Source organism: Danio rerio, chromosome 8, assembly GCF_052040795.2.
Source record: "Danio rerio strain M-AB ecotype USA chromosome 8, GRCz13ab, whole genome shotgun sequence".
Taxonomy (NCBI): Eukaryota; Metazoa; Chordata; class Actinopteri; order Cypriniformes; family Danionidae; genus Danio; species Danio rerio.
This window is the reverse complement of record NC_141028.1, coordinates 12,743,445-12,765,591: the sequence shown is the minus strand read 5'-3', so window position 1 is coordinate 12,765,591 and position 22,147 is coordinate 12,743,445. Positions and strand designations below refer to the sequence as shown.

Sequence of the window (22,147 nt, the reverse complement as noted above, 5' to 3'; positions counted from 1 at the left end):
CTAAACATTGCTATATGGATGCTGAAATATTAACTATTAACTACTGTGCAGCCCTAATATGTCTTTTTTTTGGATTTTGTTTTGGATATGTACAGTGTGTTCAATATTGTAAAACTATATCTGCTGTATGTAGGATTGCACTTAGGGCTCCTATAAACTAGAATGTTTTATTTTTGAAACTGCGTTTTAGAATGAAAAAGATCCACGAACAACTTTCCATCTACACCAAACCACTGAAAACACACAGACACTCTGGTGTGCGCTGCACCATATCTAGCCAGATGAGAGCTGTGCTTGTCGGACTGTTCATCAAGGATCTACCGCTGGATCTAATCTCATATACTTGTTAAACGAGATATTTAATTAATCTTTTTGTCTATATCTAACAACATATTTCCCGACTTCGGTCTTTTGAATCTATCACTTGTTCGCAGGTAACATGTTTTGGCTAAGCACAAAGATAAGTTACAATTAATGTAACCATGTACATTCTGTATACTGACTGATTGCATGTCTTTATTTCCTGTATTGTATAAACTTATTTTACAATATACTTTTAGAATGGCCATTATTAATTATTGAAACTGATATTCAGCAGAACAGAGGGTCTGTTCTGTATTTTTAAGCAAAATTAAAGGAGGCAGTAATGTTATAGGCTTTGTTTTGATATAAATATGCATACAGTGAAGATGACGCTCATATATGCAGCGTTCTGTTTTCCATATCAAACTTGCGAAGTCTGAACTTACAAGGAGAGGATGCAGGACTGAACTGTGTGTAGGCTACTTATTATTGAGGAAAAAGCCCCAATCAGATAAGCAAATGACTGCAGCCATGCCTCCATTTTCAGATGTCTCCATTATCCCCATCAACACTGAGACGAAGCAGCAGCGTCTCATGCTTCTTTTTTAAATTTTTTTATTTGACGTGCCGCGTTAAAACCTTCTTCACCAATCAGGTCGGCACTTTTGTTCACGTGCACGGAGCTGATGAAGTTAACAGTTAACAGCACTTGGAGGTGCTCAAGCGATAAACTGTCAATGCAAGCGCACATTAAAGAAAATGCCTAGATGCGATATGAACGTGGAGCTGCTTATTGCACTGGTGAACAATAATCATTTCTTCATCGCTAGAGCTGTAGCTGCTACTTGAACCATCTATGCTTGTTCGAGTTACCAGTAACTTTAACAACAAGCGTGTGAACTTCCTCTTCTTCTGTGTTACAAGCGGGTGTCGTATGCTTAAAGTTGTGTAGTGCCATCTAACGTCAAGGAGTGATTTTGCATACTCTTCTGTTTGAAGCCAGTGAAAAATTGCTTGGGTTTGAATGTGGAAAAACGTCTCGTAAAACGCTGACAACAAGTGCAAACGAAAAGCATCCCGGTGTGTAAGAGCATTAAGAGTGTTTCGTGTGTTCTTAGAGATTCTGTTGACATAACGTACAGTGATCTCTTGCTATAATGTGGTTCACTTTTCGCAGCCTCGCAGTTTCGTGCATATTGTCATGCTTTTTTTTACAGCACATTGTATTCCGTGTCCTGACTGGCTGTAGAGCATTGTCAATTAATATCTTCGGTGTCTCCTATACAGTACCAAATGCATCTAGCTCAGTCAAAGGCACCTGCGATAGCACCCAAAAGGCAGTGGAACATGCTAAGCATCGCACAAGAAGTTGAACTTGTGGACATGCTAAAGGAAGGTGGAAGTTACGCAGCTATAGGGCGCCATTACGAAATAAATTAACTTCATTGATAAAGATCAAATGATTTTGATATTTGGTTTCATTCAATAATACTTGACACTTTTTCTACAAAGGTTTGAACTTTAAGAGTGTTTAAACAAGAGAGAAAAGTGTGAAAATGTTAATGCCCGTTTAAGAAAAGTAAGAATTTGAAGAATTAGGCAAATAATTCGATTGCTGATGTAAACGGTCACTGTCTTTCTCCCATGCGTCTGTGTGTTTTTGCCTCTGTGAAAATCGGCATGTGCTCAAACTGAAACTCCCCTTTTCATGCGAACCCTTCCCTCTCACCACTCGACACTCCCACCTAAACAAAGCTGGACTCACACTTTCCTGACTTTACTTGAACTAGAGGTGTGAAAACCAGTGTTGCCATCAAAATCTTGCTGAAAACCAAAAAGCACCGCCCAAAAATCTGGAGAGTATAATAACCTGTCAAGAAGACAGTCGTGTTGTGTCCCTGTTGTAAGCGTTTGTATGTGAAGAACGGGAGGTATAACATCTCTTTGGGAGATCATAACAGGTTTGTAAGTGAAGACCGGGGCTAGTGGGCATGTCGTTGCAAAACCACCCAAATTTTCACTACCCGCCTATGTCATTTTTTACCTCCTAAATCAAATTCAAAACCGCCCAATTGGATGGGAAACCACCCAATCTGGAAACACTGATGAAAACACCCTGCTGAGATGGGGGATTTTATGGTCCTTTAATACATCTATAATAATTGTAAAAAAAGTGGACTACTTCATGGATTTCGCCAATTGTGGGTTATTTTTAGAAGGTAACTCACGCAAATAACGAAGGACCACTGTATTACGTATATGCAGAAATAAAACAATACACCATTATTTCAAATTTAAATGCATTTGCAACAACATACCTTTGAGCAGGTATTTCCGGGACGGTGACCAACAGTGTTGTGGTTTTTTTAGACACCTCCTCTTTTTTCCCCTTCTTCTGCGGTTGCTTAGAATCCACTTTATTGCTTCCTTTCTGCTTCTTCAGCTCTGGCGTCTGCATGTAGGCACTGCGGCCCCTGTTAGCCCTACACCCCAAGACCCTTCCCCCAGTCTCTTCATCGTCCGACCCATTTACAGCCGGCGAATGTGCCTCGCAAAACGCAGTCTTTTTTACCGAAAACGTAGTCCCATTCACAGTAGTCTCTCGAACTGGATCTATTTTCATAAAAAGTCCCGCTCTTTGCGCGCAGGTGACGTGGAAAGCCGTGTAGCAGTTTGCTTTGTGGCATTGGATGGATGCACCACAACCTTTTTGCTTGCACAAGTAGCATGTTAGCTTCCACCTAGCAGGTGGAATATTATCCACACCCTCAATGGGCTCAAGGAAGACTGTATTAGCAAAACACACCTCAGGGATCCAAATAGCGCAAACAACATGTGCCCATCGTCCATCGCTGGTCTGTTTAAACGCACCACCTCGATTCGGGCACAGCACACAGTCTACAGGGCGAGATGGCGACTGCAAGCAACACCTGCAAAGCCACTGCCCCTCTGGGATATAAGGAACTCCATAACACTCCTGGTGCACAGCTAGATTGCAAATATCGCAAAATAAGATGACGTTACTGTTGAGACATTCGTCGTCCAAGCAGACGCAGCAGAAGGCATCTTCGTCGATGACGCTCTGTGAGGATGCTTGGCTTCGGGACTCTAAGAACGACTCCTTTTCTAGACGGTCAATCAGGAGTTCGAAGGTGTCGGGTGATATTTGTGGCTGGCCGTCTGAATCTCGTTTTTCATTCACCAGTTCGAGCCAGGCCACGTCCTCCTCATCCATATCATACTCCGCATCTGTGTCTGGATCTTCACTGGATTTATCAATATAACGATAGTACGCTGAAGGCCGCGGAGGAGCCTCCACTGGTTCATAAAACTCATGTTCTTTGAAAGTGGGCTTGGGTAATGTGCCATGGTGGCTGTTCCCACTTGACTGCGTCTGAGACTGCCCGTGAGAGTTGGAACAGTGATTCTGAGATGAAGATAACTGCTTGACATCTTTCTTTTTGCCTCTGTTGGCTACTGATCTGCGTGGCGAGCTGACGACAGTGCTCACTGATGTCTGCTCGCTGTTTTCTTTGTTGCTATTGCACTCTGCGATATCCTGAGCAGTCATCTCATCTTCAGTGATCACCACCAGGGGGTCAAAAATGCTGATCCGATGCAGTCTTCCATCCAGGTCCACTTCCACGATCTTCTGAGCCTGGGCGTATGTTAAGGTTTCTCTGGTGGGTGAAACCTTTAGTCGGTAGGGGGAGGGGGAGCGTGGCTGCGAATCCTCCACAGCTGCTGTACCTGTGTCCGAGGCATCACTTTGGGCCCCAGCCAGGCCTCCTCTCCGTCGTGGTTTTCTCATGGGAGCTCACACCACGCAGCCCAGTGTACCGTCACCTGTTGATGAACAAACATAAAGTTACTCAGTAAGGATGTGCAATATCACAATACACATCATATGGACAAAAAAAACAACAGATGTCGTTTTTTGTTATGCTCCATCATTTATTTTGTGGGGTCACAAAATACATTGTTTATGATAAAATTTTTGATAATACAAACAAATACAAAATCAGGGTGCTTTCACATCTGTAGTTCGGTTCATTTGGTCCGGAGCAAGGGCAATAAATGATGCATTGTTACATTTTCTGCAATCTTTGAGTCGTTTTCACACCTCACTGCTGGCTTTGGTCCGAACCAGTTGAAAAGAACCAAAATGCAACCAAAATCCACATCACTCATTGGCGAGATGTTGTTGAACAGTTCCTAAACTGCTTATCGATTGGTCAGAATTCACGTGTGGGAAAATGCCAATGAACTGCCACAAGTAAACAAACCGGCAGACACAAAAAGTTGCTTTTTACTATGGAGGGTTGACTGATTGTTTCCCTGCTTTAGACAATCTATCCAGGCTGGAAAACAAAGGTTTAATGCATCGCACGTCACTTCAGGAGGCGGCGTGAATCAATTTAGCAAAACTGCGACATGGTCATCTTGCGGAAATATTACCAACAATCCATCAGATTATGTTTTTCCCTCTCTCTCTCTCTCTCTGCTGGTACAGCGCTGTCAACATATATCTTTCCTCCACATCCCATAATGCAGAGCGCATCTGCATACGGCAGCTGGATTAGTCCAAAAGTTGCAGTACTTTTTGCAGTTGGGTCTGTTTTAGTTCGGATCATATTCTCACCACAAATGAACTGCTCCAGGGTTCGTTTGAAAGCGTACCGAGACCACTTCTTCAAACAGGTCTCTGTATGCTTTTTTGGTCTGCTTTTGGTGTGCACTCGAGTGCAATTGCTGCATTCTCACCTGTCCAAACGAACCGCACCAAGAGGGAAAACGAACTCTAGCGCGATTCAAGCAAACTAAATAAGACAGGTGTAAAAGTACCCTCACACACCATTACAGGGTAGTGGTGACGTTACTGGGATCCGCTACCAATCAATACCGAAATTTAATTTCCTGTTAACATTTGAGCAAAAATGACTGATCGATCTATCTATCTATCTATTTATCCCTCTATAAACTGCTTTAATCTAATCTACCCAGCCCATTTTCCCAGTACTTTACCAAAAACCAATAAAGTGATGTGCCATTTTCATTTACTGTCTTGAAAGTTGCCACGCCAAACAGTCAACATTGAGAGGTTTTCACATCACCTATGGGCTGACTGTCTCATGTGTCTATAAATACTGTGTGCACACTTTTCTTTCCAGGAAGTGGGTGGAAGAAACCCACATGATGACATGCTGATGAATGTTTGTTTTGAAATGTATTTACTATGATAACTGTTGTGTTTTGAATAAATGCAAGTAATTATATTAACTACTTTGTTAAGTTGTATAATTATGTATGCAACTGTTCTTAAAACAGATGTTACCCTTTAGTATCTCCATCACTTCACTTTTTATTGTTTGCATAAGGTAAAAACTGCAAATGCCATTACTTTACACAAAAACACAAGGTATGTTGTAAGAAAACATTTTTAAATGACGACCTAAAAAGGGCGCAATTGTATAAAAAATCCTGAAATTTACAAATGATTAAATTAACTATAAATTAAAAGAAAAATTAATGTGTAAGAGAGCAAAAAAGAGAAATTACATAGATAAACTAAATTAAATAGTAAACAAAAACTAAAAACACAAAAAGTCACTTACTGTAACAATTTATTGACAAAAACTCCTATAAGCAATGCAAAAAGCTGTCCATGTTCACAAATAACAAATGATTTTTGTGAACAGTCTTCAGTTTCTTCCTATGCCTTGTCTATTCTTTTGTTTATATTGTTAATGTGCTACATTGTGTACACTTATGTGACATTTTCAGTAAAAACTCAAAACCTAAATTCATATAGAAACTACATGTTAACATTATATTGAAACATCTGTTTATATTTTCCTAAACAACTAACCACAGTGTTATAGGATGAAAAAAATATCAATCTGCAAGCACATTGTATATTTTAAATGAGGAAAAAAAAAAAAGTGTTATTTATGTGACCAAAAACGTGAATTCTCAGTTAACAATATACTTTGTAGAAATTCTGTTAATTAAACTGCACAACCCAAAAGAAACAATGCTAATCAACAGGATAATGTTGGCTCTATAGAACAAAAATGATTGATTTTATTTTATTTTACATTTTTGGATTTATGTGGAAAAAGCTGCGTTATGGATGTGACAGATGTAAAATTGCCACTTGTGTGACTTTGGTAAATCAATTTTAATTGTTTGAAAACATGGACAGAGACGTTTTTGAGTAATTTAAACTAGGGCAGCACGATTAATCGAAAAAAGATCACAATCTCGATTCAACCCTACACACGATCTTAATTCAACTTTTCTATGATTCAGCCAATCATATTTTCAGGGTCAGGAGAGAAGCAAGGCAGTCACACAAGTCTTCACAGCAACATAAACATGTAATGTCTTCATGTAATGATGTATTTGTGGCCGCGAAATCACACGTGAGCTGACCGCGAGGTGTTTGTTTACTGCCGAGAACGAACGTATGCACGCATGACGCCTACTTTACTGAACAGAACCTGCATGGGCTGTGAATAACATCTAATAATGTTGTAAATAACATTCAGTCTGTTGAACAGAGCAATCATTTGAGGGCCGTGAAGAAGGTTTGATTTACATGTGTGTGTTTTTTATCACAGTGACGACAGCCATGAGCCACACTTGGAAGTAAAAATGAAAGTGTGCGCACATCTTTTAAATGATAATATTGCATTTTAGAGTTATGATTACGACAAGCATTTGACATGTTTTTTTCTTTCATAGCAAACACAGTGTTGTGCATGAAAATAAATGTTTACTGTGTCAGTATAACAACCATAGCCTATATAAATGTTAAATATAATGCAAGAAGGAATCTGATAATGACAAATGTCTCTTTTACCAGTAAAAACGAATGGTCAAATAATGCTGTCAATGACAAATGACAAGCTAATTCCTCAAGCATAATAAATCAACTTTATAATTATGAATAGTTATATTCTGATGTCATAATTTTACTGTGAATTAACAAACAGGACATCTTGAAAGTCTGTTCAAGTCCACCATAATGACTGTACAAAATTTAGCTTTTTAAGCAACAGTACACCTACACATGTTGTTTTACCATATGTTTGAAAATTAACAACAATAATAGGCTAATCATATTAAACTTTATTCTAAATTTACAGAATCGTGAGAAAATTGTGATCTTGATTCAGCAAAAAAAAGAAAAAAAAATCGTGATCCACAATTTTAACCTCTTAAGGCCCGAGGTGTTTTTTTGCATGCATTTTTTTATTTCTCTTTGCTATTTGGGCTTATTAGAATCTAAGTAGAATAAAAACCTAAGTATCATCTTTAAATATGATGTACTTTTAGAGAAAAATTATGTCCATATATGTGTATTCGTGATCCTAATATACATAAAACACTTTTTCCTGACTGTTTTGTAATGCATATAGAACAATTTTTAAACATGTTTTGACTATCAGAGTAAAAACAAAATTTTTTCCCCATTTTGGTCAGTTAAAAATAGTCTTTGGGACATTTTATATACTGCAAAACAGTTGCAGGATGACACTGTATGTCGGTAACAAAATATAAAACATTCAAAGTATTTTAAATAGGCACTTAGGAGCTAAAATGTGCTGTCCACGTATGTGGCCACTAAGCCCTTGGAGGTTAAAGTATTGTCAAATACTTGCTTACACAAAAAAAAATGCAGCAACTGCTTGGCTATTTTGATGAAAACGTGATTTTTTTCATGGCAAGGTTAACACTTGCATGGAATTGCTCATATATTTTACATTAACTGTTGCAGTGCTTTATTTTCATATTAAATAAGAAATTCAAATATTTAACCAGTATTTATCAAAACAATTTGATAAATAAAAAACAATAATGTTCAAAGCAAATAATGTAAACATTTATAGAATTTTTTTTTCTTTTACCATTTATTGATGAGTATTGGATGAGTTAAAGAGTTAAAGATGAAAAGGTGATTAGGCATCAAAAAAGGTGCAACAGCACACTCAATTGTTCTTTTTGCTTACGAGGATTAAGAGAAGACATCAACTATAATGTCATTCAGTGTAACAATTTATAGACAAAAAATTCTGTCAGGTATATTTTAAAACTAGAATAATTTTAAGACAAATTAAGATACTCTATATGAAATCTTAAGTTTCTAATCATTTAAAATATAATGAATATCTGCATAATCAATATATTATACATCCCTTGCACTTAATATAGTATGTTCTTTCAGAAGTTTGGCCATATACTGCAGATGCTGTGGCGGTCATGTAGGAGTGGAGAGCACGTGACTGATTTCTGAAAGACCAAAGTGACAGATGAGTGTTCACATTGATCCTGTTGGCCAGCTTGAACACCCGCGGTTGGCCTACTCACACTGACAGCTTCTCCACAATGGAAGTTCAGTGTTCTCCAGCTCTGCACAAGAATTTTGGCCAAAGGAGAAATGCTTGTGCCCAATTGAGCCTGGTTTCTCTCTAGGTTTTTTTTTCCTCTTCAATTTGGTCAATTGGTGACTGAGGTTTTGTTCCTCGCCACTGTCGCCACCAGCTTGTTTGGTTTGGGACTTGTGGAGCTGCGCATTGATGGATTTGCTCTTCAGCGTTTGGACTTTCAGCAGTGAAAATTAAACCACACTGAACTGAACTTTAACTCTGAAAACTGGACTGACACCGTTTCAATTGAGAAATTCTATGTGAAGCTGCTTTGATACGATCTACGTTGTAAAAGCGCTATAGAGATAAACATGACCTGAAGTTTAATTTGATGCTGAATTCAATTCAATTCAATTCAGCTTTATTTGTATAGCGCTTTTACAATGTAGATTGTGTCAAAGCAGCTTCACATAAATGGTCATAGTAACTGGAACAGTGTGGTTCAGTAACTGGAACAGTGTAGTTCAGATTTTAGTGTTTAAGTTCAGTTCAAACCAAAATGAACTTAACATTATGGATAAAATCATAATTATTACATTGTTATATAACAATAAAAACATTACTACATAAAATGTAAACAATAAGCATTATCAAATATTTAGCAAAGTAATAACTGAATTACATTCTTAAAAACAAAAAAGTTTTGGTTGTCAACTATCATGTGTTATATGCCACTACAAATCACAATATTTCGTAGTTAAATCAGTATAGAAGCAAGCAAAAGGACCGACTGCTTAATTAATTTATTTTAGTTTGGTATACGACATTAGATTAGACAAATTCATTGTAAGGATTAAGTTCAGGCCGGTCGCCAACTTAACGTTACAGTGTTTTTATTTTTGCTGTCCAATGGGCGGGACTTTTATCTTAAGGCCTCTAGCAGTTCACTCTCTTGGGGCCAAGGCTAAATCTAATGTTAAATAAAATGTAAGTTCACGCCGCAGTTATACATTCACATCAACAGCCACGAACACTTCCAGAGAAATATCACAAAAGTTGAGCTGGAGTTTTGAGGAATTTGTCACTGAAGTGAGACGACCACCAAGGGCTGCGAAGTTTACCAAGCCCGCATACTTCGACAGCCAATCACAGCCGTCCAACACTTTCCTCTAGCCAATCAGCAGCGAGAAAAAGTATCACACAGGATAATAGTTAGGTTGCGCGTCCTCGATTCTAGAACGAAACGTCAGCCATATTTACAGTTCAACAGAACTTCAGATTCAGTGAAGTTTTCTCATAAGCCCCTTGCACAAAAACAAGCAATAACACCGTCGATATCATCTCAAAACATAAAACTTTTAACCTATAGGTTCATATATGTGAATATGCTCACTGTTTAACTCCGAAGCGATCGAAACGCCGAGGCGGCTAAAGCTGGCGGGCTAGTTAGCCGCTCTCGCCCGGGTAACAAGCACAGCAACCCCGCGTGCGGTAACCAAACACACCGCTCCGATAAACAATCGTCGACTGACCTCACAATTTGAATTGATAACACACAAAATACGACATTGAAAAATAACAACTTACCGTATTTTCCGACCACAACTTCCGTAGAGAAGGCGAAGGCTGTTTGAGCTGGCGGCTTGGCCGAGAAGCCGGTAAAAATTACCTATAAAAGGTCCCCTGTCTTTCAGTCTTTCATAGTTTCCTCCTACAAATGTCTTCCGCGCTCTCATTAATTTGCGTTCATTTCTGGCGTTTCAGCTGCTGGTCGACTCTTTGGTTAGATAAGACGGGTAACAGCAAGGCTAGCTCGCTATTTTCAGCTACCACAGCCGTCTCTGCCTGGGTAGATAGTTAGTGGCTCGCCAGATACAGAGGCAGAGCCGAGCGGAGCTTTCAGTCGAGATAGCAAGAACACGCCCCTTCAGAAAAGCAGGCCATCTACTCTGTCAGCTTTACGACTAATTTATTAAAGCATTACGTTCGTGTTTATTTAACCCATATTAAGGGTTTCTCTTTAGTGTGTAAAAACACGAGTGTGTGCTTCCCACACAGTTCATGTTGTGGTCAGAGTTCATCACGACCTGTAATGCATACTACTTCGACTAGCTAAGTGTGCACATTACTAGATAAACAAAACATGAGTGTCATTTATTTTAAATCAACAAATATAATACCCAGGCAGGTAAAAACAAAACACAGTTAAACATGGTTTCAAGCACCGTTGAGTTAAGGGATATACTGTCACAGAAAACAAACACTAAAGCCAAAGAAAAGAATAAAATGAGAAAAATAAACGGATAGATGCCAGTTTAAAACATTTCACACTAAGGTGCAACTTAAAACCTATGGTGCCATTTGTCTCAGCCAACCAATCACTTCGACACCCTGAACATCCTGTCACACCTTTCAGAGGTACTAAAAAACAAGTAGAGTCAGCATGAAATTAGAATGAATTGAATGTGTTTTAATACACATGCTTGGTCTTATACAGCAAATCGTGTTTATGTAATCCTTCGAATAAATGCACTTTTTTAGGGGTGGGTTTAACCAATAAGCAAGGCAAGTGGGCGTTTAGGCCCCAGTAAATCTGAGGGCCCCCAAATAAACACCTAGTATAAATTATGCCCTTTAAACTATATAGTAAAGTTTGAGGACAAACTTTATGGTGGCTTGAAAAAGCCTGTTGGAACTAGTTTATTTAGTTTGAAAAAGTATCAAGTTGGCTAAAATAATGTTTAAAATGCCTGCAGTCAAAATGCAACCACTGTAAAGAGTGAAGCAAGCCTGTAAAAAGCTTTAAAGTTGATCCCTGTGTCTGAGGTTTGTAATAGCATGATACTAGGCAGCTAGCTCTCTGCAACTCTCACATGGTCGCCCACTGAAGCTAAGCAGGGCTGCGCCCGGTCAGTACCTGGATGGGAGACCACTTGGGAAAGCTAGGTTGCTGCCGGAAGTGGTGTTAGTGAGGCCAGCAGGGGGTGCCCAACCTGCGGTCTGTGTGGGTCCTAATGCCCCAGTATAGTGATGGGGACTCTATACTGCTCAGTGAGCGCCGTCTTTCGGATGAGACGTTAAACCGAGGTCCCGACTCTCTGTGGTCGTTAAAAATCCCAGGATGTCCTTCGAAAAAGAGTAGGGGTTTAACCCCGGCATCCTGGCCAAATCTGCCCACTGGCCTCTGTCCATCATGGCCTCCTAACCATCCCCATATCATGATTGGCATATCATCACTCTGTCTCCTCTCCACCAATCAGCTGGTGTGTGGTGTGCGGTCTGGCGCAAAATGGCTGCCGTCGCGTCATCCAGGTGGATGCTGCACACTGGTGGTGGATGAGGAGATTCCCCCCCATTGTGTAAAGCGCTTTGAGTGCCCAGAAAAGCGCTATATAAATGTAACGAATTATTATTATTATTATTATTACTACCATGAGTTAGCATGATTTTTGCATGTTTATAACACAAACTAGCATGAATTAGCATGTTTCTAGCATAAATTAACATGTTTCTAGCATGAATTAGCATGTTACTAACATGTTTACAGTATAAATTAACATGTTGTTAGCATGAATCAGCATGTAACAAGCATGATTCTAATACGGATTACTATGATTCCAGCAGGAATTAGCATGTTACTAGCAAGTTTCCAGTATAAACTAACATGTTGTTAACATGAATTAGCATGTTTCTAGTATGAATGGGCATGTTATTATTATGACTCTAACATGATTAACATATGTTAGCATGCTTCTAGCATGAATTAGCATGTTACTAGCATGAATTAGTATGTTACTAATGTGTTTCTAACATGTATGGGCATGTTGTTAGCATAATTCTAACATGAATTAGCATGTAGCTACCATGATTCTAGCATGTTCTTAGCATGATTCCAGCATAAATTAACATGTTACTAGCATGATTCTGGCATGTTGCTTGCATAAATCAGCTTGTTTCTAGCATGAATTAGCATGTTGTTAGCATGAATTAGCATGACTAGCTTGTCACTAGCATGTTTCTAGCAAAATTAGCATGTCAGTAGGATGTTAAAACTATTAGCATGTGTTAGAATAGCTAATCAGTCTATGGGACAGTTGCTAGGGTGCTGAAATTGGTTGCTAGGCAGTGGCATGTAAGTGTAAAGGTCATCCGTGATTGGCTGCTGGCTAGACTGAGTTGAATGAGGCCAGACTCTAGTCTGAAGGAAAGTCTGACGCAGAGTTATGAGCTCACAAAGTTTGACCCAATGTGAAGTCAATGGGACTTTTGGGAATTTTCTGTTTTTTTTTTTTGAAAAACCGAAAGTTGGATCAGTTAGAAAAGATATAGCAACATGAGTCAGACCATGAACGTTTGACAAAAGTTTGAAGTATGTAGCTTGAAAGGTTTAGGAGGAGATTCACTTTAAAAATAGTCTCAGAAGATGGAAGAAGTTTATGTAGAACATCAGAATGGTGTCTTTCTCAAGCCACTATATTTATATTTGACATGGGCGTTACTGTGGCGCAGTGGGTAGCACGATCACCTCACAGCAAGAAGGTCGCTGGTTCAAGCCCCAGCTGGGTTAGTTGGCATTTCTGTGTGGAGTTTGCTTGTTCTTCCCGTCTCTGCGTGGGTTTCCTCCTGTTCCCCTCCACAGTCCAAAGACATGTGCTGTAGGTGAACTGAATAAGCTAAATTGGCCGTAGTGTATGTGTGTGAATAAAAGAGTGTATGGGTGTTTCCCAGTGTTTGGTTGTGGCTGGAAGGGCATCCGCTGCGTAAAACGTATGCTGGATAAGTTGATGGTTCATTTGGGGTTGGACATTTAAAAAATAAAATCTCTTATATTCACCAAGGTTGCATTTATTGAATCAAAAATACAGTAAAAACAATACTGCAAAATAATTACCATAAAGAACATATTTTCTATTTTTTTTAAATGTGTATATAATAGTTATGAATTGATTAATGTAACATTCTTGCATCCTTGAATAAAAGTATATAGATGTTTTCTTTAAAAATCCCATTTGAACAACACACCGATGTGAAATACTTGAACATTAATTCCCACAACACTAAAATACATGGAATAATAACGGCTGTCCTTTTTAGAGCATTTTATCTCGACAACACTTTCAGGACAGTTTACCAATGAAATAAGAAAGTGTTATCATTCTATCACCCTCTGAATATGTGAAACATGTTTTGTGAAAATATGAAGAGAAAATATTTAAAGAATAAAAAATGACAGGTTTGTTTTGTTCACATACAAGCAATCGTATGACTTTAGAACACTGAATAAAGCCCTGAAGTTGTCTGAAATGGCACAGGGATGAAGTAAATTATGAGTAAATGGTGTAAGGGTGAGCAAATTATCCCTTTAATGTGCCATGCACTTGGCAATAAATGTAGGACAGTTACCACTACATCAAAATAAACTGCTCACCAGGTTGCTCAGATATACACTCATAAAAATAAAGGTTCTTTATTGGCATCAGTGGTTCCATGAAGAACTTTTAACATTCTTGGAATGTTTCCACTGCACAAAAAGGGTGCTTTATAGTAGAAAAGGCTGTTTAGATTATTAAAATGCACTTAACACTTCTTACAGGAATTACAATGGTTCTTTTACAGCAACCTTTTTTTTTGCCTGTGACCCCCTTTTCTGCCGGAAAAAATTGTAAGGCCCCCCTCCACATTTACTGATATTATCACTTATATACAGTTGAAGTCAGAATAATTAGCCCCCCAGTTTATTTTTTCCCCAATTTCTGTTTAACAGAGAGCAGATTGTTTAACACATTTCTAAATATAATCGTTTTGATAACTTATTTCTAATAACTGCTTTATTTTATCTTTGCCATGATGACAGTGAATAATATTTGACTAGATATTTTTCAAGACACTTCTATACAGCTTAAAGTGACATTTAAGGCTTAACTAGGTTAATTAGGTTGACTAGGCAGGTTAGGGTAATTAGGCAAGTTATTGTATAAAGATGGTTTGTTCTGTAGACAAACAAAAAATATATAGCTTAAATGTGGTAAAAATGATGACCTTAAAATGGTTCTTAAATTAAAAACTGCTTTTATTCTAGCCGAATTAAAGCAAGTAAGACTTGTTCCAGGAGAAAAAATATTATCAGACATACTGTGAAAATTTCCTTGCTCTATTAAACGTCATTTGGGAAATATTTAAAACAGAAGAGCAAATTCAAAAGGGGGGCTAATAAATCTGACTTCAACTGTAAGTTTGCAGTAGATATGACAAAAATAAGGTTGTTTTCAATCAAACGGCATGTTTATTACTATATCTAGATATGTTTTTGCACAAATAATGGCCTAATGTAAAATATAAAAACAAAAACATCAGTAGGCAGTGGGTACAACTTGGGTAATTGGGGTTGATTTGTCTGCAAATCTCTTAGTAATTTAGAAAGCCTTATGCATTTGTTAGAAAGAACTTTGACGCAGATAATGCACTGTGGCTGGGTCAAAGACTCAGCTTCGAGAAAATGGAATAAACCACAGTTCAGGTAACTATCTTGGTATGTCCTGGATTTCATGTTTCCAGTATTGCTAGCACTGCGACCCGAAATGAATGGAGCTTCTCACCTGGGTCCACTATACTTGGGTCATTACTATTAGTTGCTGAAGGCGAATCAGTGAGATTCTGTCTTTCTTGTTGAGGACGAATAACAAATTTGTCTATTTTTTGGCCAGCCAGGGGATAAAATGAACTAAGGCAACATGATCGTTCTCCTAATTGTCCACTAATAAAAAAAAGTGTTTAAAATATGACACGACCCGCCACAGAGCTTGCTGAGGCCCCCTCTGTTGGGAACTGCTGTTTTACAGGACCTTTGTTTTTAAGAGTGTATTCCTGAAGCACTGGTTATTGTACAAAATACTGCTATTCATATACAGTTAAAGTCAGAATTATTAGCCCTCCTGATTTAGTAGCTCGCCTTTTTTTGTTCCCCAATTTCTGTTTAAAAGGAAGATTTTTTCAACATTTATAAACATAAAAGTTTTAATAACTCATTTCTAATAACGGATTTATTTTATCTTTGCTATGATGACAGCACATAATATGTCACTAGATATTTTTCAAGATACTAGTATTCACTTAGTGACATTTAAAGGCTTAACTAGGTTAATTAGGCAAGTTATTAGCCCCTTTTACACATACAGACCTTTACGGAAAATTACATTCAATTTTCCGAAAAGGTGTGCTTGTGTGAACAGGCCTTTTTTAAAAATACCGGTAAATTCGTTCCGGCAATTTTCCGGCACAGAGAAGTTGTAACATTACCAGTAATTTGCCGGAATGCTGCGCTGTGTGAACGCAGAAAGAAGATTGCTGGAAATAACGCGTTCACGTCTAATACGCGCAGACCCGAGACATCTTGCCTGTGTGAACAGAGCTTTTTTAAATCTACCCGTAAAGTTGATCCGGAAATCTTCTGGATTTTTACCGGTATCACTGTGTGAAAGGGGCTAAAGAATAACGATGGTTGGTTCTGTAAACAATCTGAAAAAAAAAATAGCTTAATATGTCTAATAATTTTGACCTTAAAATGTTTTTAAAAAAATTTAAAACGGCTTTTATTCTAGCCAAAATAAAACAAATAAGACTTTCTCAAGAAGAAAAAATATTAAAGGAAATGCTGTGAAAAATCCCTCGCTCTCATTTTGGGAAATAATTGGGGTAAAGAAATTTCACAGGAGGACTAATAATTTTGACTTTTAACTGTACTTTTACATTTAGGAGTGAATAAGGAAGAAAAATTGTTCCAAGGCAGAAACTAAATTGTATAATAGCATTACAGTACGGTGTCTGCATCAGACCCACTATCACTAGGACATCGTGAGTGTGTTTCTTCTCTTTGAGTCCCTTCTTGGGAAAGGAACAAAGCTTCTCACTTCTTTAAACGATAAACCTGTGGGAAAAAAAGGTCACATTATATTTATGCACAAAATTTACAGCGCTCAGCGTATAGAAGTACACCCCTTACATCTCTCATTTAAATTAATATTTTTTATAGGAAGCTTTACAATAATATATTTGTGCATATACATTAGTTTATTCAGTACTGAAGCCAAATCTGGAGCTAATCTGACAAAATACCTTTGATAATGGTCCAAAAACTAGCACACCCAAATTTATATTCTGTAGAAAAATATTAAAGACAATTTTTTTAAAAAGAGAAAAAAAATCAAGAAGCAAAAATTTAGTTGAAATTTTGTAGGTTGTAATTTTGTTTTCCAATATTTTGCATAAATTGAATTGTATTATCTTTACATTTCAAATTAAGTTTGGTGACTTTGGTAAACTATTATTTTAATAAATATATCTGTTTAATAAATCTGTTTTGCTCAAATAAACCAAAATTTATGACCAATATTCACTGATAAATTAATACAAATATTCATTTGCAAAATGGGGTGTACCCAATTATGCTGAGCACTGTATGTCAATAAAAAAGCAGTGTATAGCAGATGTGCAAGTGTGTAATATCTATTGCTCACGTTTCCACTCTTCCAAGGGCAATGTGGCATTGTCGTAGCTGTCATCATATGCAGTAGGCTCTGGCCAGTCATCTGGATCTCTCAGACCATCAAAATAACTGTGTGCCAACGCACCACTAGCAGTGAGACGGGCATCAGCATCCAACACCAGCATCTTCTCAAGCAGCTCTACCGCTGAGGTTAGTGACCAGTGCAGTGGCAATGAGGGGTGACAGTGTGTCAGAAACAAAGCAGTGGCATTAGAATAGCAGGGTCTAATACATCTGTTATTATGCAGGCATTATTAGTACAAGGTAAGCTGAGCTATGGTTTAACGTTAGTTATTTTCTCTTATTTTATCCATGATTAGGACTAGCTATTCTGATTTACCCTTAAAGGTGCCATAAAGTGCTGGATTTAATATGTTAAATTGTTCTCTGATGTCTACATAACAGGTATTTGGTTTGGATGAGATCAGAAACTGTTCATATGCTCATTTATAACCACAGAATCTACCTCTACATTGAAAAGCTAGTTTTGACCGTATTTGGAACAGTCGTGAATATTAATGAGCTTCACAACTCATGTAAGTGCATGCTCCCTCACTGACACACACACACTGTAATGTACTCTGAAATACACAAGTGCAAAATAATCGGTTCACCTTCGGAATGAGTAAGCAGTCTTCATAATTGTACTCGAGTTGTGTGTTGTGGATGAAATATATACTAAATTAAAATTGTACCAGACAAAGGGGACACCTGAAATGTATATTTTAGAAGTGGCTTAAATTTTTTGCAAACTGACAATAGCTGTGTTTCCACTATCGTGCATAAAGAGAGCGAGCCGGGCGAGCCAAGGCCAGTCGCGTTTCCACTGTCACTTCCGGGGCCTGATTTTCGGCCCGCCAAATACCTTGGGCCAAAGAGTGCCAGTTGGGGCTTTGGGACAGAGTGAAAGGAGAGGCAGACTTTTACCAAGTGTGGTAAAGATGGCATGCTGTCATTACACTAGTTTTCGGTTCGCACACAAGTACATGTGCCAAAAAAAATTAAAAAATAAGGCAAAGAAAACATATAGCTGGTCAGTTTAAGATAGGCTATTCCATAAAACACCTTAAAGGCTACAGGGGTCTTTTTGCTTATGATCGCCCTTATGTTTCCCTTTTAAATGCAAGGCTGTTGGATAAAATAATAAAGTTTTAATTTATAAGTGACTTTTCTTTGCTGCGCCCTACTTTTATTCTAGCCGAAATAAAACAAATAAGAATTTCTCCAGAAGAAAAAAACATTATCAGACATACTGTGAAAATTTATTTGCTCTGTTAAACGTCATTTGGGAAATATATAAAAAAATAATAATAAATCAAAGGGGGGCTAATAAATCTCACTTTAACTGCATCAGTGATTCAGCATCTACATTTAATAATTGTAAAGATGTTTAATTTGTATTACTTAGATTATAAAACACCATTTCATTGGAGTGCAGTAAGTGCAATATTCAGTGCTTCTGAATTTCTGTCGCTTTTCATCTCGTGCAAACAGCCAAATTGCTTATCACCGTGTATCTAGTCACGTAGTGTGTTGTTAGAAAACAGTGCTACATTGTAACCAGGGGTCTGTTCTTCGTACGTGGATTACTCAATTAGCTGGATTTGGATACTGACGATTTGACATGATCCTGGATCGTTTCGTTCTTCAAAACTGATCTGAGAGTTGTTGTCATAGCAACAGTTATGGTAGATCAAACTTGGTTGGGAGCAGGCTCATTTCATATGAACAGGATTAGATCGGGTCAGTTCAAGCAAAGATAATACAGAAAGTATGTGGCAAATTCTGATATTTTCCTACAGTAGTAGTTATATACACTTGGGAAAATAGTAAATATTTTTTAACTATATGTAATATAAAGTAAAAAATATATTAAATTAATAAAACTTATGCAATCTGCACCCCCGAAATGAAAGTACAAAGACTGCCACCTGGTGGTGCAAAGAGAAAACTTATTGGTATGAACTTTTTAGATTGCTTTAGCACAATTTGTGCATGATAATAGAAATGCACAACATTTGACTTTTTTAAAAGCAATAATACATTTATGCAGTCATAAACATGTTTTGACAGTTAATATGATGGTAATTTGGTGCTTCACAAAAGTTGCAGACGCCTTTACCAATATCAAAATGCTTTTGTAAACATCCAGTTATTCTTTACACCGAAAAAACACGGCTATTACTACTATAAAGAGGAAAATCCGCTCTAACTGTAAAACTAAATAAATCGCTCTTGACACATTAAAGGGCCAAGCATGAAGCCCACAACAAGGTATAAAGTTATTGCGTGTCATATTTAACAAACCGTTCAAACCGTTTACTACGAATTTTATGGAATTTAGCTCACATGGATAATTAAATTTTAATCAGATGATGTCGTTACGCTGCTGTGCCATCAGCCAATCGTTGCATGCTGATCATGATTTCGAGGATTGATAGAAATGTCCTTCACAACACACACAGCGATCTCAGATCAGTTTATCCAGACATTCTAATCTGATTCACGAACTTGTTTGAAGAACCAAATTAGCCAGAGATCAGTTATTAAGATTAACAGGTCCAGGATCTGCCAAATCATCTTAGATCATTTAAGCAAGGCACTTAGAACAGACCCCTGCTTATCTAATGTTTACGTTCATAATATTTATATTATTTGTTAATTAATAACCACCTCATGTGGAACTCATTTCCGATTCTGCTACTGTCCACCCGAAGTCGCATTTTTGGTCATGCTTACTTTGAGAGCCTTCATGAATGAATAAATAAAATACGCAATTTTCCACAAAGGCAACCTAGAGTGGTGAAATATAATCGACTATCAGGTTAAATGACCAAAACAAAGGCAGCTGTTCTGGCACATAACTCACATTTTCAAAGCAGAATGTCTGATTTCAGCATTGTTTCTTAAATATCTGCAAACATATTATGGTATTATTATGCTTTAAAAGAGTCAAAAACGTACATACAGGACCTTTAATTCACGTCTATTTGTAAGTCATTCATTTTAATTCTTACTGATTGAATCTTTTAAAATGTATTAGTAAATGAGGAAATGATTATAGGTATTACATGGTGTAAGCATTGTTCACTGTTAATTATGGATAGTCTATTAACGGAATGTAAATGAACTTTAAATGTAAACCATTCCTAGTTCTAGAAGTAACTGCAGAGCTAACAAAGCTCATCACAAAAAAACAACATGGAATAATAAAGTCATTTCATATTTCTGGGCTGCATATTCCAAGTTGCTATAATAACTAATCTAAAAGTTTCCACTGCTGTGCCATGGTAAAGGGTATGTGTGGCAATAGCTTCTGGTGGCATTCTACCTGAAGTTTAAAAATGTAAAAACCAGCTTAAATTGCTCTGTTCCAATTGCTCAGCATCTTGTCACTTTTGTCAGAAATAATGACACATCACACTGACAGGCAGCAACTATGCAGTCAAACTAAATCACAAGGTTTACAATGAAAAAAGTCTCGCGCTAAGCAAGAAATGTGACAACATGACAAAGGAGTAATTTTTCATTGGGGTATTACTTACCTTTTTTACTAGCTCTGGGAAACAATGTGGAGAAATCTCTGTGTGGGTAGTGGGGCAGGGATCTGACATAACTCTTTGCCTATTTAACAGCAGCCAAGACACATTGACATTGATCAGGATGAGGGATGACAGCTGAACAGAAGCAACAGCAACCGTCACACGATGTTAATAATTCAAGCTCAACTTTTCTCCAAAATAGTCAAGACAAAAATTACTTTCACAATCTTATTTTGCATCGCATTAGCTATTCATTCCAAGTAACATCAGAGATCAGTCTTGGCTTTAATCAAGTTTCAGACACTCCATGTATTAAAGATACTATCTTTGCTTGCAATGAAAATGTCTCACCTCTGGGCTTTCCAGCTTCTCCACGAATTCTGGGCCTGGTGTTCCTGCTACTTTCATTATCTGAGTCAGCTGATCCATGTCTGAATGTCAGAAGTTAAAGACAATGCATGGCAATGGGCTACATGCACATGATAAACTTCCAATGAAAGGTTAATGTGACTATTTTTTACTTCATAAGGTTTCTTTTACAGCATCGATGTTGTAGTGTAATTAAAATACAATCAGTTAAATAGACTTAAGCTGTGAGTTCCGGGTGACCTAGTGGTCAGTGCTCATGATGTGAGAGCTAAACTGCTCACAGGAGACCAGGGTTCAAATCACCACGGTGCTACAAATTTTTCTAAGCTGTTGCAAATACAGTAAATACAGACCCATCCCCTGATGTAGCCATTTTTGGGATTCCAAAGATTTGGTCCCAGTTAAATTCTAAACAACTTGATATTTTGGCCTTTACCTCATTTTTAGCTTGGCATCATATTCTACGTCACTGGAAATCAAATAAGCCTCCAACTACATTTCAATGGCTTGTGTAAATCATGCATTTTTTAAAGTTGGAAAAGCTTAGATGCTTAGGGAAAACTAATTTCTTTAAAAAGTGGCAATGTTTTGTAACTTACATGAACTCTCTTAACATTCATTCATTCATTTTCTTTTCAGCTTAGTCCCTTTATTAATCAGGGGTTGCCACAGTGGAATGAACCGCCAACTTATCCAGCACATGTTTTTATGCAGCGGATGCACAACGGCCATTTAAGCTTATTCAATTCACCTGAACCGCATGTCTTTGGACTGTGGGGGAAACCAGAGCACCTGAAGGAAACTCGCACAAACACGGGGAGAACATGCAAACTCCACACAGAAGTTCCAACTTACCCAGCCGTGGCTCGAACCTGTGACCTTCTTACTGTGAGGTGATTGTGCTACCCTATGTGCCACCATGCTGCCCCTCGCTTAACATCTTGCTCTGCATTTTATGGATGCACTTTCCCTCCTTTTTAATTTATTAAGTAGTAATTTAATTTTTGTTTGATTTTCAC

General features: G+C 37.7%; 2 protein-coding genes across 45 annotated transcripts in view; both read right to left on the bottom strand.

Annotated features, from left to right (window-relative positions):
• The window catches only part of brpf3b (bromodomain and PHD finger containing, 3b), a 33,964-nt gene extending 23,413 nt beyond the window's left edge, over positions 1-10,551 (bottom strand). For all 41 annotated transcript variants that reach the window (XR_015497611.1, XR_015497616.1, XR_015497620.1 and 38 more), the window contains exons 1-2: positions 10,263-10,551; positions 2,622-4,149 (exon numbers count right to left, since the gene is read on the bottom strand). Coding sequence is in view for 16 of the 41 variants with exons in the window: in XM_087264356.1 (XP_087120482.1) it covers positions 2,622-4,114 (1,493 nt within the window). In the remaining 25 variants the exon portion in view is untranslated. The remainder of the gene's footprint in view (positions 1-2,621; positions 4,150-10,262) is intronic.
• Positions 10,552-13,499: 2,948 nt separating this feature from the next.
• The window catches only part of mapk13 (mitogen-activated protein kinase 13), a 34,456-nt gene continuing 25,808 nt past the window's right edge, over positions 13,500-22,147 (bottom strand). Inside the window, exons 9-13 of one of the 4 annotated variants that reach the window (XR_015497643.1) lie at positions 21,111-21,190; positions 20,763-20,841; positions 17,189-17,362; positions 14,921-16,599; positions 13,500-14,387 (exon numbers count right to left, since the gene is read on the bottom strand). Coding sequence is in view for 1 of the 4 variants with exons in the window: in XM_087264420.1 (XP_087120546.1) it covers positions 16,517-16,599; positions 17,189-17,362; positions 20,763-20,841; positions 21,111-21,190 (416 nt within the window). In the remaining 3 variants the exon portion in view is untranslated. Of the gene's footprint in view, positions 16,600-17,188; positions 17,363-20,762; positions 20,842-21,110; positions 21,191-21,282; positions 21,900-22,147 lie in introns of those variants that run through there. The other 3 variants (XR_015497644.1, XM_087264420.1, XR_015497645.1) reach the window with 3 other exon arrangements.